Source organism: Hyperolius riggenbachi, chromosome 11 (assembly GCF_040937935.1).
Source record: "Hyperolius riggenbachi isolate aHypRig1 chromosome 11, aHypRig1.pri, whole genome shotgun sequence".
Taxonomy (NCBI): Eukaryota; Metazoa; Chordata; class Amphibia; order Anura; family Hyperoliidae; genus Hyperolius; species Hyperolius riggenbachi.
This window is the reverse complement of record NC_090656.1, coordinates 11,395,261-11,420,851: the sequence shown is the minus strand read 5'-3', so window position 1 is coordinate 11,420,851 and position 25,591 is coordinate 11,395,261. Positions and strand designations below refer to the sequence as shown.

Here is a 25,591-nt window from a genome sequence, read left to right as displayed (position 1 = left end):
TAACAACCTCATTGAGAGGGTCAAGTCGCAGCAGACTCAGATTGACCAATTGGCTGGGTCTGTACGGGTTTTGCAGACGACTGTGGCCACTGTGCAATCCCCTCCGGTCACAGATCTCCGTATGTCAGTGCCCGAAAAGTTTTCAGGGCAAAGATCCGACTTCCAGAACTTTCGCAACCGGGTTTTGTCTTATTTTGAGCTACGACCAACTTTGTCAGGTACTGAGCAGCAAAGGGTGACCTTTATTAAGACCTTATTGTCCGGGACTCACAAACCTGGGCATATGGTCTTTCGCCCGAGGATACAGCACTGACGTCAGTTGAGGAGTTTTTTAAATCGATGGCTATAATTTATGATGACCCGGATGCTTCGATCACGGCTGAGAGGAAGCTCAAAACTCTCAAGCAGGGTCGAGATTCGGTTGAAGTTTATGCGGCCGAATTCAGAAAGTGGGCCGTGTCATCCAGGTGGGGGTCCTATGCCTTATTAGACTGCTTTCTCTCAGGCCTGTCGGACGCAGTCTCTGAATTGATGTTAGGACACCTGGAACCCAAGTCCGTCGATGACACCATTTCCTTGGCGATACGTGCGGACCGCAGATTGCGCTATCAGCGCCAATCGAGAGGCAGGAATGCAGTAAGAGCTCTCTCTTATGCATACTCATCGCCTACCTCGCCTACTGACGAACCGATGCAAATCGGACATTCTCGGTTGACTCGGGCCGAGAAAGAACGCAGAAGGGCAGAAAATCTTTGTTTATATTGCGCAGAGCAGGGTCATATTGCTCAAAATTGCCCCAGGAAATCGGGAAACGCTGCTGTCTAGGTGTAGTTAGAGGTAATACCCTAGACGCACAGAGCTTACCTCTAAATCAGAATAATCGGTTACTCCTCCCGTGTTCCATTTCCTGGGGGAATTTTACTGTTTGTACAGAAACTTTCGTGGACTCTGGGTCCGCGGCCAATTTTATTGATTACGAATTTGTAAAAGGACTGTGTGTTCCCTTACAACCCTTAGACCGACAAATAGTCGTCACAGCAGTGGATGATTCTCCCCTACAGTGTAGACAACCTCTATCTCAGACCCCAAGGTTGTCATGCACGATAGGGGTTCTACATAAGAAGAGTTTACAGTTTCTTGTTTTGCGCATGGCAACCTCCACCGTAATTCTCGGTATGCCCTGGTTGCAGCACCATTCTCCACAGATAGACTGGGCCTCAGGTCAGCTACTTAGCTGGTCACCTTATTGCCATACTCATTGTTTGGGGAGGATTGCCATTTGCGCTGCCAAGGTAGAGGTTAAAGGGGTACCAGCACAATACGCTGAATTTGTGGATGTGTTTTGTCCTAGGTCCGCTGACAAACTCCCACCACATCAGAGTTTCGACTGCCCTATCGACCTAAGATCTGGTTGTATGCCCCCTAGGGGTCATCTCTATAACCTTTCCGGACCGGAGAAACTGGCAATGCGGGAGTACATTACTGAGAAACTGGCAAAGGGGTTCATCCGCCCTTCTCGGTCACCGGCCGGGGGTTTTTTTCGTTCAAAAGAAAGATGGTGGTCTTAGACCTTGTATTGACTACCGAGGTCTAAACAAGATCACCATAAAGAATCCCTATCCGTTGCCTTTGATAGACGATCTCTTTGCCCAGATTACCAATGCGAGTATTTTCTCAAAATTGGACCTACGTGGGGCATACAACCTGGTGCGCATTAGGGCTGGTGACGAGTGGAAGACGGCCTTCAATACACCCGACGGGCATTACTAGTATCTAGTTATGCCCTTCGGGTTGTGTAATGCCCCGGCCGTCTTCCAAGAATTGATTAACGAGGTCTTCAGGGAGGTGTTGGGGAAGTTTGTCTTGGTATACCTTGATGACATACTGATTTTTTCTCCAAACCTCGTCGAGCATTGCAAGCATGTCAAATATGTATTGAAGAAATTGAGACAAAATTTATTGTATGCAAAACTAGAGAAGTGCCTCAAAATCAAAATAGAGGTCACTCAAATTCCTTTTCTGGGATACATTATTTCAACGTCAGGTCTCTCTATGGACCCAGAAAAGGTTTTGGCTGTCTTAGAGTGGCCGCAACCGGTAGGCTTGAAGGCACTTCAGAGATTCCTTGGTTTTGCTAACTACTACCGGAGATTTATCAAGGGGTTCTCTTCGGTAGTAGCCCCTCTGACTAGTTTAACCAAGAAAGGGGCGGACCCGTACCATTGGTCCTCAGAGGCCCAGTCAGCCTTCAACACCCTTAAAAGACTATTTTGCTCTGCACCAATATTGAGACATGTCGATGTCACCCTTCCCTTCATGGTGGAGGTAGATGCCTCGGAGATTGGGGTAGGGGCAGTCCTGTCTCAACGTTCAGGTGTGCAGGGCAAGAAACATCCCTGTGCCTACTTCTCACGTAGATTCTCTCCTACTGAAAGAAACTACGATGTAGGCAACAGGGAACTCCTTGCCATCAAGCTAGCCTTTCAGGAATAGCGTCATTGGCTTGAGGGTGCAGAACATACCATTGTTGTCTTTACTGACCATAAGAATCTGGAGTACATTGAGGGCGCCAAGAGACTTACTCCCAGACAGGCCCGCTGGTCTTTGTTCTTTACACGCTTCAGATTTGTCATTACGTACACTCCAGGTTCTAAAAATGTCAAGGCAGATGCCCTCTCCAGATGTTTTGAGCAGGAGACAGCCCAGTCAACATCCCCCGAGGGTATTCTGCCTCCCAAGGTGGTGCTAAGCTGCAGTTGAGACCTGGGGAGATTGGGCAGCCACACTAGCTGATCATCAGTTAGATACCCCGGAAGGGAAGCCGGAAGGGGTTCTCTTCGTGCCACTTCCTTTCCGATTACGAATCATGCAGCTGTTCCATGCCCATAAGAATGCAGGTCACCCTGGGGTCACTCGCACTCTAGATCTGCTCACTAGGTGTGTGTGGTGGCCGTCATTGGCTTCAGATTGAAGATAATTTGTTATAGGTGTGTTGTCTGCGCCAGGAACAAACCTTCTCGCCTGGCTCCGGTGGGCACCTTACAAGCCTTGCCAGTGCCGAGTGAACCGTGGACCCATTTGTCCATGGATTTCGTTGGCGAGCTCCCCAGGTCCGAAGGTATGACAGTCATCTGGGTAATTGTAGTCAGGTTCAGCAAGATGGCCCATTTCGTTCCACTTAAAGGGTTTCCCTCAGCCCAAGAATTGGCCGATCTTTTTATACAACACGTTTTTGCCCTTTGCCGAGTTTGCGCACAACAACCTGAAGAGTTCGTCAACAGGGTTGTCCCCTTTTCAGGTTGTGTCAGGAAAATCCCCTAAGTTTTCCCCATTGCCTGTGTGTTCTTCCCCCTTCCCTGCCCTAGAGGATTATCAGAGGGCTTTGAGGGAGCGTTGGGGACAGGTGAAAAGAAATTTAGGCATAGCCTTTCAGAGACAAAAGAAACAGTCTGATAAGAGACGGTCTGCTGAGTGGCACTTTGCTCCAGGAGACAAGGTGTGGGTGTCAACAAAACATTTGGCACTCAGACAACCGTCCACCAAGTTGGGTCCTAGGTTCATAGGACCTTATCCGGTGGTCAAAAAGATCAATGAGGTTTCTTATGTTATTGATTTTCCAGCCAGCATGAGATGTGGGAGATCGTTCCACGTCTCCTTACTGAAGCTGGCAGTGTATGTGGATTCCTCTCCCCCCCCCCCCCCCCCCAGTTGTGGTAGAGGGCCAGACAGAGTTTGAAGTCGAGAAGATCTTGGATTCTCGCCTAGTGCGGAATTCGGTGCAGTATCTGGTCCATTGGAAAGGGTATGGGGTGGAGGACAGGTCCTGGGTTCCAGAGGATCGTATGCACGCTGAGAGATTGAGGAAGAGATTTAATCAGTTACATCCTGAGAAACCGTATAGGAAGTGTCCGGAGTCCACTCCTCAAGGGGGGGGGGGTACTATAATGGGTTGCGGAGACAACGCCGCCCCGCAGAGCAACATGGCGGCGGTCTCCGCTTCCCAGCCGGCGGGTTCCGCATCACAGGCGGAATCACCGGCGCAAGTGCGTGGGGATACCGCCACCGCGGCTGGCGGCATGGCGCCGGGTCTTGCAGCGCAGTTCGCGGACCCCAAGCCTGGCCTCTCCAACACACAGAGGCAGAGGGTAGCTCTCGCGCGCGCAAGGAGGCAGGACTTTTACCTCCTACGTAGGAGGGTCAGCTGACTCTCCAGTCAGCTGACCTCTGGAGGCCTTCTGATTGGTTGGGCGGCTGGGTGGCGCTGCAGATGCGCTCCCAGCATATAAGGAGCCTGTGTTCAGTTGCTCTTTGTCTGCTGTCGTGTCTACACTTCTGTGTTAGCGCTCAGACCTTAGCTCAGTGCCCTGGTGTTGATACTAAGGATTTCACACCTTAGTTAGGCTTGCATTTTGATATTGTATCTGTGTTTTGACTTCGGCTATCCTTGACTACTCTCTCTCTCTACGCTATTGTACTTTTGCTTATCTGATTCTTGTTGCCAACCTCTGCCTGATTACCGATTACTCTTCTGCCTTCCGCTCCTGTACCGCTGCCGCCATCTCTGTTGCTGAACCCTTGCCTGTCTGACCTTTCTCCCTCCAGTGGAACGTCTCCCACTGGAGGGTTATCTCTGAGGCTTGCCTCTCCGAGACGCCTGCCCCAAGCAGACGATTGCTGCTAGGGGTCGAGATTTCTCACTCTGCCTGGTTAGAGGATCTCACGCACGGGGTTCCCATTCAGAGGTAACCACACCTCTGAGGAATTGCCGTGTGGTGGATATTTCCACATTACCGTGATATTTTACTGTCTTTATTGTGTTTCCTTGCTGGGTGTCCAGAGGTTGGCAATATATCTGATTATCGGTGATACTGCAGATCATCAATAATCAGGTATATATCTGCATTCTTGGTGATACTGCAGATCGCCAATAATCAGATTCTCTCTGCGTGCTGACACCGATCATTACAGTGATCAGTTACAACACAATTCTGTGAACAGGCCCATAGAATTGTATGAGCAGTGAGTTGAAATGCAGAATAATTCTGTAACGCAACCGAGAACTGTGAGCTAGCCCTGAAAGTATCTAAAGGACTAGTCATGTCTAACTCTGTACCTCTAAAATTTGGAGTGCCACATGGCTCAATCCTATCCCCTCTGCTTTTAGCAATCTACATGTTACCAGTCAGAACAGTTATCTAACAACACGGCATGACGTACCACTGCTATGGCGATGATGCTCAACTATATTTGCCCTGGAACAGACCCTACGCAAAAAATAAATTATTGCTTAACTGAGCTACAGAAGTAGATGAATAACAACTAGTTAAAAACAGAATACTGACAAAAATAAGTCCTTGTTGTCTGGGGCCAGCACCAATGAGGACATAAATAGTTCCAACCTTGTGCGCAGTGGTGTGCTTATTTAAGCAGAATTGAGCGTCAGAAACCAAATCTCGACTGTAGTCAAATCCTACTTTCATCTGAAGAACATTGCAAAAATTAAACATCTCATTCCCCTAGAGGACCTTCAAACCCTAGTTTACGCCTTCATCACATTCACGGCTGGACTACTGCAATGCCCTCTATGCAGGCCTTCCAAATAAAAATCTGCACCGCCTGCAACTAATACAGAATGCTGCTGCCAGATTACTAACAAACCAGCCTCGCCACTGTCACATTACACCGATCCTTCACTCACTGCACTAGCTACCAGTAGAATGGAGAATACTCTTCAAGATTGGACTGCTGACATTCAAATCCCTGCACATTTTGGGCCCTGGATACATGAAGGACTTGCTGAAACTGCACTTCACCTACCACAACCTCAGATCAGCAGGATCCATAAACGCGTACCTATGAAATCGCCGTCGGGAGACGCCCAAGTCTCCCGGCGGCGAATTCATAGGTACGCGTTTATGGATCCTGCTGATATACAGCCGATATACTGCTCACCCTGCTCCTGCACAAGTCCCGGCAACATTATTTACTATACCCCCTCCAGGTCCACGTGGATGGTGGGGAATTATGTAATTCAGCTTCCAGCTATTGCTGGCAGCCGAATAACAGTGTTTTAAAGTAACTTAAGCTCCGTCTTCTGACGGGGTCGAAGTTACTCACTGTGTGCCGCTATAGCCGTAATTCCTATTACAGCCTATGGTGGCGCCAGTTGCTCCTAAATTTCCAGCGCTGTTTTAACAGCACTAGCCATAAACTTGGTCACTCCCAGAGTGCATCTCAAAACCTTTGGAGCCAGAGCTTTCTGTCATGCTGCCCCTACCCTCTGGATCTCCCTACCACACCCATTAAAGGCAGCCCGATCCCTGGAGGTATTCAAATTCTGACTGAAAAGCCACCTGTTCAGCCTGGCATTTGCAGCTCAAAATTTGCTCAGCCCTGGGCTAGAGGCTGGACCTGCAGATGAGGATGGATGCAGTAAGTAAGGGCTAGAGAACAGGCCTACTGAAGAGAATAATGAAAAACACTCAGTCATAGTTATAGGTGGGCCTACAGAGATGTGGAAGGGGTACACTAAACATACCTGGTTGTTATCGGATATTGCTGACAGGTCCTCATATAAGCCCATATCTTCAATGGAAACCTATAACACACAAATGCAGGATAAACATATATTCCAGACTTAACGGTCTCCCTGTATAAGTGTGAAAACAGTAGGCACAGCATGCACACTCCAGAACCACCTGTTAACAGTATGATCGCTCGAAAATCAGGCACATTTCAGGGATGGTACGCTTGCGTCAGGACTCTAGGGATTGCATGCACATTTTAGGGTTAGCATAAAATCTCTGATGACAGTATTCTTTCTTCAGGTCCAAAATCTACACTCAGCCATTATGTATGTGATACAGAAGTAGTATGCAAGCCACAGAGAAACTGTACACCACAGGGAATCCGTGCATGAACCATGGGCAATCTGCACAATGCACACCCCAGGGACATTATGCCCACTCCGGAAACAACGCCTCTGTCCCAAGAACTGGCATGCTCTAGAGGTAATGATAATGTATATAGGAGGACCATATGCATGCACCAATGATAAAAAGCATGCTCCAAATATAATGTGCATTTCCAAGATAAAGTATGCATGCTCCAGGGACTGTGTGCGCAGCCCAGGCAAGGTATATTTCAGAGATATTGACGCGACATAACATTTATATTGTGCTTTTCTCCTGGCGGACTCAAAACTCTTTACAGTTGCAGCCACTCCCCGAGCAACTAGGAGCATTAGGGAGCCTTGCCCGAAGACTCCTTACCGTTTTATAAACTGGCTTGACCCAGGATTCGAACCCTGGTCAAAGGCTCAAACCCTACATCAAAGGCAGCATCCTTACACTATCCAGCGCACTACTTTGGACATTGTGCATGCTTCAGGGACAATATGTACATGGCCTGGACAATATGCACCTGAGGAAGGGCTCCGCCCGAAACATGTTGTGTGTGTGTGTGTGTGTGTGTGTGCGCCTCTACATGCTTTTCAATACAGCTGGTCGCTGAAGCCATTTGTGTGCAGTCTCCATTTGTGACTTTATACATGCATGCGGCCTGGACAACATGCACACTCCAGTGACCAGTGCATGTTCACAAGTGAAAATAACACATCAACTGTTCAGAAAGAAAATATACCAATCACTGAAATAAAAGAAGTGTCACTTTTCAACATGACAATGACAGTAAGCACATAGCAAAAATGTCCATACAGTGGCTGAAGGAGGAAAAGGTGATGTCCTTGTGTGACCTAGGCAGAGATCAGACTTAAATCCTAACGAAAATCTCTAAAATGATTTAACACTACAGTCCACCAACAATCAATCATCTTATCTGACAGATCAAACTGATCTGTAAAGAACAGTGGCCAGACACTGGAGGAAAATTAAAAAGCAACATGTATCTGTCTGTCTGTTTATATATCTAATGCAGCGTTTTTCAACCAGTGTTCCGTGGCACACTAGTGTGCCGCGGAACGTTGCCTGGTGTGCCGTCCTCTTATCCCCCCTCTCGCCCGTCCCCGCGGCCGCCGCTGTTATTACCTTAGCAGCGGCCGCTCTCCCCTCTCCGCCGCATGTATATTCAAGCAGCGTATCTCCGGCTGCTCTGTATGTGATGCGCAGGAGGCAGGGCTCGGTTACCATGGTAACGGCGATACATATCGCCGTTACAGGAAGCCGCTGCCCTCCTTCCTGCGCATCACATACAGAGCAGCCGGAGATACGCTGCTTGAATATACATGCGCCGGAGAGGGGAGAGCGGCAGCTGTTAAGGTAAGAACAGCGGCGTGGACGGGCGGGGGGCACTATACCGGGGCACTATACTGGCTATCCTGGGGCGCTAAACTGGCTATACTGGGGCACTATACTGGCTATACTGGGGCACTATTCTGGGGCACTATACTAGCTATACTGGGGCACTATTCTGGCTATACTGGGGCACTATACTGGCTATACTGGGGCACTATACTGGCTATACTGGGGCACTATTCTGGGGCACTATACTAGCTATACTGGGGCACTATACTGGCTATACTGGGGCACTATACTGGCTATACTGGGGCACTATACTGGCTATACTGGGGCACTATACTGGGGCACTATACTGGCTATACTGGGGCACTATACTAGCTATACTGGGGGGCTATACTGGGGCACTATACTAGCTATACCGGGGCACTATACTAGCTATACTGGGGGGCTATACTGGGGCACTATACTGGCTATACTGGGGCACTATACTAGCTATACTGGGGCACTATACTAGCTATACTGGGGCACTATACTAGCTATACTGGGGTACTATACTGGCTATACTGGGGCACTATACTGGCTATACTGGGGCACTATACTAGCTATACTGGGGCACTATACTAGCTATACTGGGGGGCTATACTGGGGCACTATACTAGCTATACTGGGGGGCTATACTGGGGCACTATACTGGGGCACTATACTAGCTATACTGGGGGGCTATACTGGGGCACTATACTGGCTATACTGGGGCACTATACTCGCTATACTGGGGCACTATACTAGCTACACTGAGGCAACTAAACTCCCTACACTGGGGCAACTATGCTAGCTATGCAGCCGCACCCCAGCCCCCTCCCTCCCCATAGCCTGCTGCGCACGGCACTGAACAGCGGCGTGGACGGGCGGGGGGCACTATACCGGGGCACTATACTGGCTATCCTGGGGCGCTAAACTGGCTATACTGGGGCACTATACTGGCTATACTGGGGCACTATTCTGGGGCACTATACTAGCTATACTGGGGCACTATACTGGCTATACTGGGGCACTATACTGGCTATACTGGGGCACTATACTGGGGCACTATACTAGCTATACTGGGGCACTATTCTGGCTATACTGGGGCACTATACTGGGGCACTATACTGGCTATACTGGGGCACTATACTGGCTATACTGGGGGGCTATACTGGGGCACTATACTAGCTATACTGGGGGGCTATACTGGGGCACTATACTGGGGCACTATACTAGCTATACTGGGGGGCTATACTGGGGCACTATACTGGCTATACTGGGGCACTATACTAGCTATACTGGGGCACTATACTGGCTATACTGGGGCACTATACTGGCTATACTGGGGCACTATACTGGCTATACTGGGGCACTATACTGGCTATACTGGGGCACTATACTGGGGCACTATACTAGCTACACTGAGGCAACTAAACTCCCTACACTGGGGCAATTATGCTAGCTATGCAGCCGCACCCCAGCCCCCCCCCCCCCCCCCCCATAGCCTGCTGCGCACGGCACTGTCCACTAGGTCGCGCAAACAACCGGGGGACGCCCCCCCCCCGCGCGCCGTTCCCCGGTGAAAAATTTGGTCAGACAGTGTTCCCCGGGCCGGAAAAGGTTGGGAAGCACTGATCTAATGATCCATCCATCCAATGGACAATATACATGAGCTGAATACAAAACACATACTCTAGGCCAGGGGTCCCCAAACTTTTTGGGTCGAGGGCCGAGTCAACATACTTCAGACTGCTGGGGGGCCGGAGCGGTGTATACATAAAATGATGTAGAAGTCTTTGCGGGCCAGATAGTAAAGCATACCCCGGTGACAACCTGCAGTTCAATTGGACAACAGTGCCACCTGATGTGGAATTTGATTGGAAACCAGCGAATTACTGCTTCTGGCTTCATTCTACATGCGGACCACTAATATTTAAAGGGAACCTGTACGGAGTACAATTATTTAAAATAAACACATGAGGTAACTTCGAATGAACATTAAATAGTTACCTTGCCATCAGTTCCTCTCAGAAGCTCACCATTTTCTTCGGGCAATGATCCCTTCCAGTTCTGACAACATTTTGTCAGAACTGAAATATATCAGTTGCTGTCAGTTATCTATCAGTTGCTGTCAGTTATAGCTGAGTGGACAAACTGATGTGCCTGGTAATGTCCATGTTTCCCTATGGCTCAACTGGGCGATGTTACAGTTTAACAGTGTGTTGACCAGGAAGCTGTTATGGGGTACTGGCCATTTTCAAAATGGAGGACGGAGAATTATCTTGATCACAGTGGACAAACAGGAAGCAGGAAAGGAAAAAGAGATTGAGTAGTAGACTACACAGGAGGTAAGTATGACCTGTGTATGTTTATTTTGACTTTTAATTTTCAGTTCAGGTTTTCTTTAAAGATGTAGCTGACCATCTACAATACAATATGTGTGTGTGTGTGTGTGTGTGTGTGTGTGTGTGTGTGTGTGTGTGTGTGTGTGTGTGTGTGTGTGTGTGTGTGTGTGTGTGTGTGTGTGTGTGTGTGTGTGTGTGTGTGTGTGTGTGTGTGTGTGTGTGTGTGTGTGTGTGTGTGTGTGTGTGTGTGTGTGTGTGTGTGTGTGTGTGTGTGTGTGTGTGTGTGTGTGTGTGTGTGAGTAAAAAAAAGCCTCAGGGGCCACATTCGGCCCGTGGGCCTTAGTTTGAGGACCACTGCTCTAGGCACACAATGGATACACAATTGATACATTAGGAACCAAGGACCGTATGGAAACTGCATGCACACTCAATAGGGACAATATGAAAACTGGTAAGTACCTTCATGTCTGCTAGGCGGGTCTTAGCCAGCGTTATATATTCCATCAACAGGGGGCGGAATTTTGAAGCCACAAATGGTGGATGCAGAATATGGACCTGGTAAAAAAAAAAATCACAGGATTATTGAGTAAATTTGCCACTACTAGAACCAAAGCTGGGACAATCCTGGTGACAGATACGAGTCCTGATAGGATGGAAGCAAAGAATGCAGGTAATACAGCTACTGGGTTCACACTGGAGCTTATCCGTACAGTCTATCCATATGAAGAGGTCATGAAAGCTGCTGCCATTGCCTGGCTGTCACACTGATCTTACAGTTTCAGAAGTTTCTGAATCACAGATATGGAAAAGGCATGCAGGAAATACAGGCAACCTGGTATACCTGTTAAGGTTGAGTGTTTTAGAGGCTATTAGAGGAAGAGTCAATAAAGACAACTTTACTTACGGTAACGTCTTTTCCGGTAGTCAGGAGGACAGCACCCCTGGATGAGACCCGTCTCCCTCCCCACCGTGGACAGGAAACTGCAAGATAAGAATTTGCATAATCACTGGCAGCCTCCTACATAAAAGGTACCTACTTGCTACTATACCTCAGTTAATAAAAGAGATAACACGGACAATAATGATGCTTATACAAACCTTTGATTCTCCACCCAATAAGGGCGGGTTGTAGGGGTGCTGTCCTCCTGACTACCGGAAAAGACGTTACCGTAAGTAAAGTTGTCTTTCCCGGATCGTCACTCGGACAGCACCCCTGGATGAGACGATATAACAGAGATCAGGATTAGGGTGGGACCACTGCTTGCAGGACCTTTCTTCCAAAGGATAGATCTGCACTTGCTGATATGTTAAGTCGATAATGCTTCACAAAGGTGTTATGACTCGACCATGTTGCAGCTCTGCATATCTGTTCAATAGAGGCCCCTGCCCTCTCTGCCCATGACGTAGAAATACTTCTTGTTGAATGAGCTTTAATAGAAGAAGTTAATGTTTTCCCCTGTGTCTGGTATGCCGACACTATTGACTGTTTAATCCAGCGTGCCAAGGTTGTTTTTGAGGCCCTGCTCCCTTTTGATTTGCCTGCAAATAGAACAAAGATGGAGTCTGACTTTCTCCATGATTTAGTCCTCTCCAGGTATTCCAATAAACATCTTCTTACGTCCAGAGAATGAAGTTTCTTCTCCTTATCATTCGAAGGATTTTCACAGAATGATGGTATATATATATCTCTTGGTTTCTGTGAAAGGAAGAAACCATCTTAGGCAAGAATGTTGCATCCGGACGCAATGTAATTCTATCCTCTGAAACCATAAGGTATGGTTCCTTTATGGATAAAGCCTGTAATTCTCCTATTCTCCTAGCTGTAGTAATGGCCAGAAGGAATACAGTCTTTAGCGTGAGAAATTTGTCTGAAATCTGCGATAAGGGTTCAAATGGTGACTCACATAGACCCTGTAAGACAGTATTAAGGTCCCAAGCTGGTACCCTTGATTTTATACATGGTCTTAGTCTTCTCAGTGCTTGAAAGAATCGAATTATATAGTCTTCATTCGCTAATCTTCTTTCTAAAAACACACTTAAAGCTGAAACCTGAACTTTCAGGGTACTAACACTGAGGCCTTTTTTATATCCACATTGTAAAAACTCCAAAACAGATCTAAGTGACCTATTGCTGACAGACCTGTTAGTACACCAGTCATTAAAGACCCTCCATGCCTTTTGGTAAATTAAACGAGTTACCTTTTTTCTACTGTTAAGTAATGTCTCAGCGAGACCATCCGAGAATCCCTTGGACTTCAAGATTCCCCACTCAGGTTCCAGGCTGAGAGGTGAAGAAGATTCAGTTCTGGATGAGACACTGGGCCCTGGGTCAACAGGTCCTGAGTCAATGGAAGGATTATTGGTTCTGATATGGCCAGAGATCGAAGTAATGTGAACCATGGACGTTTGGGCCACATTGGAGCAATCAATATGACTCGTGCTTTGTCCTGGACTATCTTTTTTAATACCCTTGAGAGTAATGGGATTGGTGGAAACGCATACATCATCATATCTGTCCAACTGATTGTGAATGCATCCACTGCCCAAGGAGAGTCCTCCTGGTATAGGGCACAACATTTCTGACATTTCGTGTTCCTTCTCCTGGCAAATAGATCCAGTTCCGGACTTCCCCAATGTGAGGTTATCATCTGAAATATCTTCTGATCGAGCGACCATTCGTTTTGATTCAACATCTCTCTGCTGAGAAAATCTGCAATCTTGTTTGATATTCCTTTCAGATGAAGTGCTTTTAGTGACTTGAGATTGTTCTCTGACCAAAACATAATTTTTGATGTTTGATTCCACAACCTTTGACTCCTTGTGCCTCCCTGTCTGTTTATGAATGCAACAACTGCTCTGTTGTCGGTCCTTATTGTAACATGGGATCCCCTGATCTGATCCCTGAAATGTAGTAATGCCCTCCATACTGCTTCTAATTCTCTGCTGTTCGAGGATTTGGAACTGATTTGTACAGGCCACTGTCCCTGAGCTGGGAGAGAATCCAGGTGGGCTCCCCATCCCCATAAGCTGGCATCCGTTGTAATTGTCCTCTGTTCTGGATAATTCCATAAACGACCTGTCGAAAAGTGAACCTGGTCCTGCCACCAAAGTAAAGACACTTTTATGCTGTATGGGATCGGTACTCTCTTGTCTAGGACTTTGTGACTTCTGTTCCATGACTGGAGTATCCACAATTGTAGAACTCTTGCGTGGAACTGCCCCCACTGAACTGCCGGAAATGAGGCTGTTAAGAGGCCGAGTACTGCCATTGCTTTCCTCAGTGAAATCGTTCTCGCTTTCTGAAATGAAAAAACAGTGTTTAGAATAGTCATTATTTTCCTATTAGGCAGAAAAATCTTCTCACTCCTAGTATCTATGTTAAATCCTAGAAACTCGATAACTTGAGATGGAACCAGGAAGGACTTTCCCCAATTTATAAGCCAACCCAACTCCTGAAGATAATCTAATGTTGACCTCAACTGGAAATTTACCACTTCTGCAGATGCTCCCCATATTAAAAAATCATCTAAGTAGCCAACAATATTTATTTTTCTTAGTCTAAGTTCTGCTAATACTTCAGACATCACTTTGGTAAAGAGCCATGGGGCAGAAGAAAGTCCAAAAGGAAGGGCCATAAACTGGAAATGTCTTACCTCTTCCTTCATGTGGACCGCAAATCTTAGGTACTGTTGAGATGATGGATGGATAGGTAAGTGGAGGTATGCATCCTTTAGATCTAGGGAGGCAAGAAAATCGTTTTTCTGCAAGAGATGAATCACAGATTTTATATTGTCCATCCTGAATTTTCTGTATTTCACATTTAGATTTAGTTTCTTTAAGTTCAGAATAAATCGGTAATCTCCTTGAGGCTTCTTTACTAGAAACACTGGAGAGTAGAAACCTTCTCCTTTTTGACAATTTGGTACTTCTCTTATCACCCTCTTCTCTAGTAGAGACAGGATCTCGTTTTGTAAGGCTAGACCCTTTCTCAGATCCTGAGGTTGAGGAGTAATGCAAAACTTTACTGGAGGAAGATGGTTGAACTCGATCTGATATCCCTCCAAGATAATTTTTAGCAACCACCGATTTACGAACTGTGGCTGCCATATTTCGTAAAAATTTGCAATTCTCCCCCCTACTGGAATTCTGGCGTCATTGTTTGTCCTGCCTTTTGGCAGGATTGAAATTAGGCTTTGCCTTCTGTGTTCTGTATGGAACCCAACGTCTACCCTTAGAGGACTTAGAGTCCTGTTCTGATCTGTTAGGGGGACGAAAAGGCCGTTTAAATTGAAAAGGTCTTTTCTTATCTGGAAAGTTCTTTTTCCTATCAGCTGTTCTATCCAGCGTGTCATCTAATTTGGAACCAAAGAGAAGACCTCCTTCACATGGAATACCACATAACTTTGATTTTGAGGAATTGTCACCATTCCAAGTCTTGACCCATATTCCTCTTCTGGCCGAGTTAACTAAAGCAGTAGTTCTGGCCGTAAGTTTAACAGTGTCGTCTGAAGCATCCACCATATAGTTAGAGGCATTCAAAACTTTAGGGAAATCATTCAGGATCTCCTCCCGGGGAACCCCAGAAGCAATTTTATTTTGTATTTCTAATAACCATGACTTCAATGACCTACTCACCGCCGTTGAAGCTACAGCAGGCTTGAAGGTTAAAGAAGATGACTCCCATGCCCTGCGTAAGAGATTATCCATTTTTTTATCGATTGGATCCTTCAGACTACCGAAATCCTCAAATAATAAATCGGTTTTCTTTGACACTTTTGAAAATGATGGGTCCAACTTAGGTGGAGTACCCCAAAACCCCTGATCCTCCGGAGAGAAAGGGTAACGGTTAGACAAAGATCTGGGCCAAAAGGCTCTTTTCTCAGGATTATCCCATTCCTTCTTAATCATACCTTTTAAGGTGGAATGGACTGGGATAAACTGAGGCTGGGGGTCCGCCAAAGTCCTGTACATCTCATCCAAAGGTGTCAAAGACTTTTGTTCTGTCTTAATGCCCATTGTATCATACATGGCCCTCAATAAGTCCTTCATTAAATCAGTAGAAAAGGCAAATTTTGGCCTATCCGCATTAGACAGTTCCTCTGTATCTGATGTCTGTTCAAACTCAGAAATTTCCCCCGTCAGACAATTCTGATCCTTCTAAGTCACTTTCCCTCCTGCGTTTAGAACCACTAGGTCCCGGTTGGGATAGATTTAACACAGGAGATGTAGGGGTAGTAATAGCTGGTACTGCGTCAATATTCCCACTATTTCCAGAAAGGTCAGACGCGACTAAGGAAGTGGAAGCAATGGCCGAATCCTTAATTTCCTTTATAGCAGTGGACATTTCAGCCCGCATCCAGCCCATCAAATCCTTAAATATCACTGGTGACTCCTCTTTAACCACTTTTTCTGTACAGTTTTGGCATAACTTCTTAGATGATGATGAAGATACACGACTGCCACAAATTGCACACTTTTTCTCAGATCTGCTTGAACCATGCTGACCGGACTGAGTAGCAGGTTTGTCAGATTTGTCCAACTTGTCATGCTTTTTTGGCTATGAAAAAAACACAAACAAGGGACAACTATTACTATGGCTTCTCATACATAAGCAATCAAGCAGGAGTATCACAAGTACCACATCTACTTGCCAGAGAGGGGTCCTGTCCAGACTTAGCAGACTGCAAAGGAGCTGAACTAGAGGCGACCTCCATGATCAAACATCAAACACTGATTCATGGACTATTAGCACATATATAGAAAGAAAGACCCAGCTGAAACAATTAATGCTGCACCTGCAGTGTAATCAAACTAATCAGCCTCACATACCTTAATGAATCAGTGTTTCGTACTGATTTCATTTCACCGCCGCGGCCCCTGCCGCTTAATTGGTCAGGCAATTGTTTCTCCAAACTGGAATCAGCTGTTTTCGCTGATAAGTTTTCCTGCGCCGCGGCCCCTGCCGCCCAGCAGACCTCAGATCACGCGGGACGCCAGCGCGTGATTACTTCCGGGTGACCCGGAAGTAGATTCTTCCATGCGCGCGCCTGCGCGCATAATACTGCTGCCAATGCTGGAGAAGCCTCCCATACGCTGCAGGACTCCGCACTATGCACTGCACAGCTCTATCCGGAGTCCCGCTAACCGCTGCCCCTGCCGACTGACACGGATGGCACCTCTGGAGACCTCTCCCTCCGCTTCCGTCCGGGACAGGAAACTATACTGAGGTATAGTAGCAAGTAGGTACCTTTTATGAAGGGGGCTGCCAGTGATTATGCAAATTCTTATCTTGCAGTTTCCTGTCCACGGTGGGGAGGGAGACGGGTCTCATCCAGGGGTGCTGTCCGAGTGACGATCCGGGAAAGTGAAGTGAATTAAACCCGATGTGAAAATAAACTGATGAGATAAACAATTGTATTTATCCTCCTACTCCTAACAAATGACTTTTTTTTAAAGATAACTCATGGTTTTATTTTATATTTAAATATTTACAAAGTAGATAGAATGTCTTGTGGCCTCTGCTCAGCGGCAGCCTATTAAGTGTCCCTAAATGAAAATACAGGAATTATTGACCTTTTTCCATCTCCCCCTGCTCTCAGAAGTTGGATTATGCCAGGAAAGGTTTTATGGCTGTAAACTGCTTATCAGTGCTGTCACTTTCATGCCTAAAGATTAACTCTTTCAGGCAGCAAAATTAATCAAGTACAACAACCTGGTTATACAGTATAGGATTTGCACTGTACATACACATGTCTATCTCATCATGGGCTTGATTCACTAAGACAAACAGCACGCTTTATCAAAGTTAACACGCCTTAGAGTAGCATAGCGAACTTATGCCTGCTAATTGGCAATGATGAGAGCTCCACTCGTCCTGCCCTGAGCCCCTGCGGGATCGTAACGCTCGCTATGCTACTCTGATAGGGCGTGTTAAGTTTGATAAGGCGTGCTATTTGTCTTAGTGAATCAAGCCCCATGTTACATGTTGCCTCGGGTACACTTTAAACCCGGCGCTGATATAAGCACAGTCCTTACACACAGAGTGCTGCTATGCAGTAGTGACTCTAAAATGCACACGCAGGCCTGTAATGGCAATGTGCATATGAACAGTACCTTAATCCCTCTCTTGCCGCACACCTGCTGCACTCTTAATCCAGGTGTGCTGCAAGGTGGATGTGTGTTGGCCTCCTGAGCTGTGATTACAGAGTGGACCACTGGGTGATTTATCCGTTATTTTTCAAGACTCAACTGTTTTTCTGGACTGCTAGGTACACACCATACAATTTTCTGTTAGATTTTCTCTTAGATTTACCTGCCAGATAGCTTTTTCCCATGTTGTAGGTAAATCTAACAGAAGAATCTAACAGAAAATTGTATGGTGTGTACCTAGCAAGATTTCTAATCTTTCCCCTATGGCTATGGACGGCAGTGGTCACGTGGGCCTTTCTTTTCCGGGCTCCGTCTCCTGGGCAACCAGGATATTTAGCGCGCAGAGCACTTCCTGGACTATTGCATCCTTGTTATGCTGATCAGACTGTAGATCGGCTCTCTTTATGGGCACGCTGTATTGCTGTGACTGTGGCTCTTCCCCCATGTTTCGGGTATGTTTTAACACACTCAGGATCACTGTGATATATTTTTCTGACATTGTATTTGTGATGTCATAGTCTGAGTGACCAATCTGGGTAGGGGGGAGTGTCTTACACGTAGCCTGCTCCCTTGGTTCCCTATCAGGTCCTATCATTTGTATACTGCTCTGGATTGGTTGTTGTTTGTCTTAGTGGCTATATAAGCAGCAGGGGTGTGATGGTTTTATTGACTGTGTGGTGTGATCAAGGACCAGGCAGGTTCGAAATGGACCGTAGCTACTGTACAGCTTTTATATTTTATACCACTGAAGATTAAAATAAAGCACATTACTTATAAAAGAGCTGTGCCGGATTCTTCTGGAAGAGCTTGATCGACATCCTGTTGGTACACAGGTTGGAGCCACAGCACACTCTAACACCTCCAGTCGTTTGAGTGCTGTCTCATACTACTTTTGGCCAGTGCTGCTCAAATCCGAAACCGGGAGACATCCGGATAGTGCTATCCGGATATCTCCCAGTTACCTGTGCGGGGAGGGGGGGGTCAATCTTACCTGTCTTCTTCGGTCCGTCCCTCGGCACCTGCGACGATGCGGTCCACTCAGTGGTCACGTGACTACAAACACTTCCTCCTTCCGGGTTGAAGGAGGAAGCGTTTGGAGTAACGTGACGAGCATGGAACGCATCGTGGAAGGTGCCGAGGGACGGACGGAGAAGACGTCAGACAGGTAAGATTTCCCCCCCCCCCCCCCCGCAAAGGTTTACTGGGAGATATCCGGATAGTTGCTATCAAGGTATCTCCCGGTTCCGGATTTAAGCAGCCCTGCTGTTGGCTAATATTGTGGTGAAACCCCTCCAACAGTGTGATGTCAGGACCATGGTCCTGACAGTTTCTTGTCTGTGAACCTCATTACATTGTGGGAAATAGCTGTTTACAGCGGTTTCCAACTGCCAAAAAAGCAAGCAGCATCTCCTTCCACTGACACCACCTGCCAGCAGTAAAAATGTCACCATGTGGTAAATGTCAGCAAAAATTAAGCACTTTTTTATTACATTATTTTCACTGGAGTTCCTCTTTAAAATATAAAAAAGATAATGGGAGGAGGAACCTGATTTGTTGCTACAGGCAACAGACACACACATGAATCCAGCCAGAATCTTACCTTTAAGTATTGTGGCGATTCAAATGGAACCAAGTCAGAGAGAAACTTCAACAAGAAGAGGAGAGACTTCTTACTGGAGCCCTGGTGGGAGGTTGCAGCACCAAATGTGCCCTGGGGAGACGACAGAAAAAACACAAGCTACTCCACAGAACAGCTACAAATGCCCCCCGCACCATAGTGACCACCTCTACAATCCTCTACAATCTAAAAGAACCTTTTGTGCATGATTTTTTTGAGCGACTCGCAATCGTTTCTGCAATCTCAGGAGGTGGGTACATGCATATTTACACAAAACAATGATTTGCAACTTGCAGAGATTATGACCGTCACAATGGAATCGGGTCTCTTAGATCCCCGACAACTCCCGCACAAAGTACCCCGATTGTTAAACTTCTCGTTCGCACCGGTCATTTACAGGCTTTCTGGCAGGGTTGCACGCATGGTACAGCACGCAACCGCTGACAAGCACACATACCACAGTACGGAACCCCCGGCCAGGACCGTCACACGCTACGTCACACGCATGCGCAGAGCACTCCTGGCTAGGGGTTCCGTACTGTGGTTTGTGTGCTTGTCAGTGGTTGCGTGTTGTATCATGCGTGCAACTTGGCCAGAAAGCCGCAATGCTTCCTGATCCCGCCAACCAGAAGACGGGGCCACAGAGCAATTGCAGCTACAGGAGGGGGCAGAATGGAGAACGGGGGGCGCGGGGAGCATCAGGTCAGCTCACCATACATGCCTGCTCCCCCGTTTCTCATCTGCTTTTGGGCACAATGCATGCAAATAGAAGCCAGAGGTCACTTAGCACACAGACAAAAGCCAGAGGTCACTAGGCACACAGACAGAAGCCAGAGGTCACTAGGCACACAGACAGAAGCCAGAGGTCACTAGGCACACAGCAGGGCTGTGGAGTCGGTACAAAAATCTTCAGACTCCTCAGTTTATGAAACCACGACTCAGACTCCAACTCGGACTCCGGGTGTCCAAAATTGCTCCGACTCCGACTCCTCGACTCCGAATCAAACTCCGACTCCACAGCCCTGGCACACAGACAGAAGCCAGAGGTCACTAGGCACACATACAGAAGCCAGAGGTCACTAGGCACACAGACAGAAGCCAGAGGTCACTAGGCACACAGACAGAAGCCAGAGGTCACTAGGCACACAGACAGAAGCCAGAGGTCACAAGGCACACAGACAGAAGCCAGAGGTCACAAGGCACACGAGACAGAAGCCAGAGGTCACAAGGCACACAGACAGAAGCCAGAGGTCACAAGGCACACAGACAGAAGCCAGAGGTAACTAGGCACACAGGCAGAAACCAGAGGTCACTAGGCACACAGTTGCCAGAAGTCACAAGGCACACAGATGCCAGAGCTCACAAGGCACACAGACAGAAGCCAGAGGTCACTAGGCACACAGAAGCCAGAGGTCACAAGGCACACAGGACAAAAGCCAGAGGTAACTAGGCACACAGTTGCCAGAGGTCACAAGGCACACAGATGCCAGAGGTCACAAGGCACACAGATGCCAGAGGTCACAATGCACACAGATGCCAGAGGTCACAAGGCACACAGATGCCAGAGGTCACAAGGCACACAGACAGAAGCCAGAGGTCACAAGGCACACAGACAGAAGCCAGAGGTCACAAGGCACACAGACAGAAGCCAGAGGTCACAAGGCACATAGACAGAAGCCAGAGGTCACAAGGCACACAAGACAGAAGCCAGAGGTCACAAGGCACACAAGACAGAAGCCAGAGGTCACAAGGCACACAAGACAGAAGCCAGAGGTCACAAGGCACACAGATGCCAGAGGTCACAAGGCACACAGATGCCAGAGGTCACAAGGCACACAGATGCCAGAGGTCACAAGGCACACAGATGCCAGAGGTCACAAGGCACACAGACAGAAGCCAGAGGTCACAAGGCACACAGACAGAAGCCAGAGGTCACAAGGCACACAGACAGAAGCCAGAGGTCACAAGGCACACAGACAGAAGCCAGAGGTCACAAGGCACACAGACAGAAGCCAGAGGTCACAAGGCACACAGACAGAAGCCAGAGGTCACAAGGCACACAGACAGAAGCCAGAGGTCACTAGGCACACAGACAGAAGCCAGAGGTCACTAGGCACACAGACAGAAGCCAGAGGTCACTAGGCACACAGACAGAAGCCAGAGGTCACAAGGCACACAAGACAGAAGCCAGAGGACACAAGGCACACAAGACAGAAGCCAGAGGTCACAAGGCACACAGATGCCAGAGGTCACAAGGCACACAGATGCCAGAGGTCACAAGGCACACAGATGCCAGAGGTCACAAGGCACACAGATGCCAGAGGTCACAAGGCACACAGACAGAAGCCAGAGGTCACAAGGCACACAGACAGAAGCCAGAGGTCACAAGGCACACAGACAGAAGCCAGAGGTCACAAGGCACACAGAGAAGCCAGAGGTCACAAGGCACAGACAGAAGTCAGAGGTCACTAGGCACACAGACAGAAGCCAGAGGCGGCAAAGCAGGGGCATCAGGTCACATATCTCGTATAATTCCTACATATATAGTAGGATTTGTAAGTGATCATATTTTCCATCAGGCTTGAGGAGAACGTCCTGACCTTGAACCAATCGGTATACGACATGAAGGCAGCAGGACCTTCCAGGGCAGCCTGCCGGGCGATGAGGAAAGCCGTGATCAGGTACTCTAGTTCAAAGCTCTCAAAGGCCTGAGACAAAAGGCGGCTCAGTAGACCTGAAATATAACCAGCACACTGGTGAATAAACATGCACGATACAGCTTGTCCAATCCAGAAGACCTTTATTATGGCAGCTTGGTAGGCTGGTCACATTTGCAAGCACCTGTAGAACTGGCATTTACCGTCTGCCAGTCATTATGAACATCAAAGTTGATTTCAATGATAATATGAATAATACAGCTCCATCCAATCTATATCTATGACAAACCCACATATGAGCTTTCTTATATGTGATACAATGAACTTGTGCCAGCCACCTTAAATGGGCTGCAATGTCAGAAAAGAGAGCTGTCACTTCCACAAGACCTGTGCACTCAACAAGAGTCTAATGTGAAACATAGCGAGGAGATCGATGCTGAGAGCTCAAGCCTTGCATGCCAAGCTCGGTGCAGCCTCATAAAGATCCAGTCGGGAGTGCCTACATCCTGTCTTTTGGGATGTATGATCCCCACTGAACAGAGCTCTCACAGGTTGCTCCTCACTGAACAGAGCTCACACAGGTTGCTCCTCACTGAACAGAGCTCACACAGGTTGCTCCTCACTGAACAGAGCTCACACAGGTTGCTCCTCACTGAACAGAGCTCACACAGGTTGCTCCTCACCGAACAGAGCTCACACAGGATGCTCCTCATTGAACAAAGCTCCCACAGATTGCCCCTCACTGAACACAGCTCACACAGATTGCTCCTCACTGAACAGAGCTCCCACAGATTGCCCCTCACTGAACAGAGCTCCCACAGATTGCCCCTCACTGAACACAGCTCACACAGATTGCTCCTCACTGAAGAGCTCCCACAGGTTGCTCCTCATTGAACAGAGCTCACACAGGTTGCTCCTCATTGAACAGAGCTCACACAGGTTGCTCCTCATTGAACAGAGCTCACACAGGTTGCTCCTCATTGAACAGAGCTCACACAGGTTGCTCGTCACTGAACTGAGCTCACACAGGTTGCTCCTCACTGAACAGAGCTCCCACAGGTTGCTCCTCACTGAACTGAGCTCACACAGGTTGCTCCTCACTGAACTGAGCTCACACAGGTTGCTCCTCACTGAACAGAGCTCCCACAGGTTGCTTGTCACTGAACAGAGCTCCCACAGGTTGCTCCTCATTGAACAGAGCTCACACAGGTTGCTCCTCACTGAACAAAGCTCACACAGGTTGCTCCTCACTGAACAAAGCTCACACAGGTTGCTCCTCACTGAACAGAGCTCCCACAGGTTGCTCCTCACTGAACAGAGCTCACACAGGTTGCTCCTCACTGAACAGAGCTCCCACAGGTTGCTCCTCACTGAACAGAGCTCCAACAGGTTGCATCTCACTGAACAGAGTTTTCCGTGACCCTCACTGCACAGACCTTCCTCTGGGGCTTAGATATTACCCGGGCTGGATTTCTCCAACCAATTTCTATTACTATATAGGGTATACTTCCCTACAGCAGGTGTCATCAAGATTTATTCTCTCCACGTCCCACAAGAATAAACACCCAGAGACTGTACAAGTTTCCTATATGCATTTTTCATGATGGCTGGCTGATTGCACATTCTACATCTCACAAGCATCTTGCGTGTGTGCCCAGCTCTGGTATATCTCAGTCTTACCTCTTATCAGTTGCTCAGACTCCGGCTGGCAGATGACAAGGCACGAAATGAAGGACAATACATGATGCCAGTTGACCTCCTGGGTGTTCAGAACTTTCTGTATATGTGAAATGACCTTCTCTGCATTCAGCAGCACAAACAGCTGGGGGCAAGAGGGGACAAGTAACTGGTGAACAGGACACAGAGCAGATGACATACAGACACCACTGACAGGTCTATGGACGATAACGAGACATGATCAAAAAGAAAATATCTGTATGCATCCTCATTGTCAAGAAAGAGCGAATAATTCTGAGTTGCTGGAGACCATGCTAAATTGTATGCAAATTATATGCCACTTGTAAACCATACATGTCAAACTCCGGCCAGCGGGCCAAATCTGGCCCTCAGAGCCATTAAATTTGGCCCTCAAGTGGTTTCCCCACTTTGCATTATGATTGGCCCACTCTAGACCACCAAGGAAGCTATATTGAAGGTCAAGCCCCAGAACACCAGGGAAGCCATATGGGGATGTAGGGAGAAAGCACTAAATACCAGGGAACTGTATAGGGGAGGGTGGGAGCAACTAGACACCAGGGAACTGTATAGGGGAGGGATAAAGCATTAGACAACAGGGAATTAAATAGGGGAGGGAGGAGGGCCACTAGGGAACTGTATAGGGGAGGGAGGACCACTAGACACCAGGGAACTGTACAGGGGTTAAAGGGGGGGGGGGCATTAGACACCTGGGAACTTTATAAGGGAGGAAGGTGGCCAGTAGACATTAAGGTTGGCCCGCAACTAGGTCCCAGTGTTCAATTTCAGCCCTATTTTGTATTTGAGTTTGACATCCCTGTTGTTGATGGACTGCAGGACCACTTTATTTATTTTCAAGCTGTATAAAGTTACATACAATTAGCATAAACACAGAATTATGTTCATGTCACTGACCATCTCTAGAAATAACATTTGCACTCTCACAGATTTATATTGCAGTGGTCGAGAACCTTACTCACTTTGCGGTATAACTGCGTCAGCAGTGGGTGTGTCTTCACAAAGCTCCAGCCCCACTGGAAACGGACTGCGTCAGACACTACAGGAAAAAGAACACGCATCAGATGTAAGGGGACCTGTGTCTGTTCTTATATGACAGAAGCTATTGCCTGCCTAACAGAAGAATTTTGCACTGAACTCAATGGTCTTGACTGGTATTTTACTCCAATTCCCACCCTGGCATTCATCCTTTGCCTTTGGTTACCAACTAGGTAAGGTTTAGCAGCGGCTGGTATTGCAAATATAAGACAGAAAACAAAGAGTTGTGGTCAATGGATCATACTCAAAATGGGAGACTGTTAGCAGTGGGGTCCCACAGGGGTCTGTTCTGGGTCCAGTGCTCTTCAATTTATTTATTAATGACCTAGTAGATGCAGTAGTGAGCAATGTTGCTATTTTTGCAGATGATACAAAATTGTGCAGAATCATTAACTCTCAGGAAGATAGTGTCATATTGCAACAGGATCTGGATAGGATGGCTATATGGGCACATACATGGCAGATGAAATTCAATGTTGACAAATGTAAGGTCATGCATTTTGGACGTACTAATGGTCTAGCACCATACAAAATAAATGGGATACAGTTGGGGACATCAAACTTGGAGAAGGACTTAGGAGTACTCATTGACAACAAGTTAAATAATCGTACTCAATGCCAAGCAGCTGCAGCTAAAGCTAACAAAATTTTGGGATGCATTAAAAGGGAAATAAAAACTCGAGATGCTAGCATAATATTGCCCCTGTTTAACTCTCTAGTAAGGCCACATCTGGAATATGGAATTCAGTTCTGGGCACCACATTACAAAAAAGATATTGCAGTTTTAGAGCAGGT

The 25,591-nt window shown here is 47.4% G+C and overlaps 1 protein-coding gene across 1 annotated transcript in view; it reads right to left on the bottom strand.

Moving 5' to 3' along the window:
* The window catches only part of FANCA (FA complementation group A), a 119,002-nt gene that overhangs the window by 64,817 nt on the left and 28,594 nt on the right, over nt 1–25,591 (bottom strand). The window contains exons 12-17 of the mRNA XM_068260684.1: nt 24,721–24,797; nt 23,726–23,867; nt 21,989–22,122; nt 19,371–19,481; nt 11,081–11,176; nt 6,539–6,598 (exon numbers count right to left, since the gene is read on the bottom strand). Of these exons, the coding sequence (XP_068116785.1) occupies nt 6,539–6,598; nt 11,081–11,176; nt 19,371–19,481; nt 21,989–22,122; nt 23,726–23,867; nt 24,721–24,797 (620 nt within the window). The remainder of the gene's footprint in view (nt 1–6,538; nt 6,599–11,080; nt 11,177–19,370; nt 19,482–21,988; nt 22,123–23,725; nt 23,868–24,720; nt 24,798–25,591) is intronic.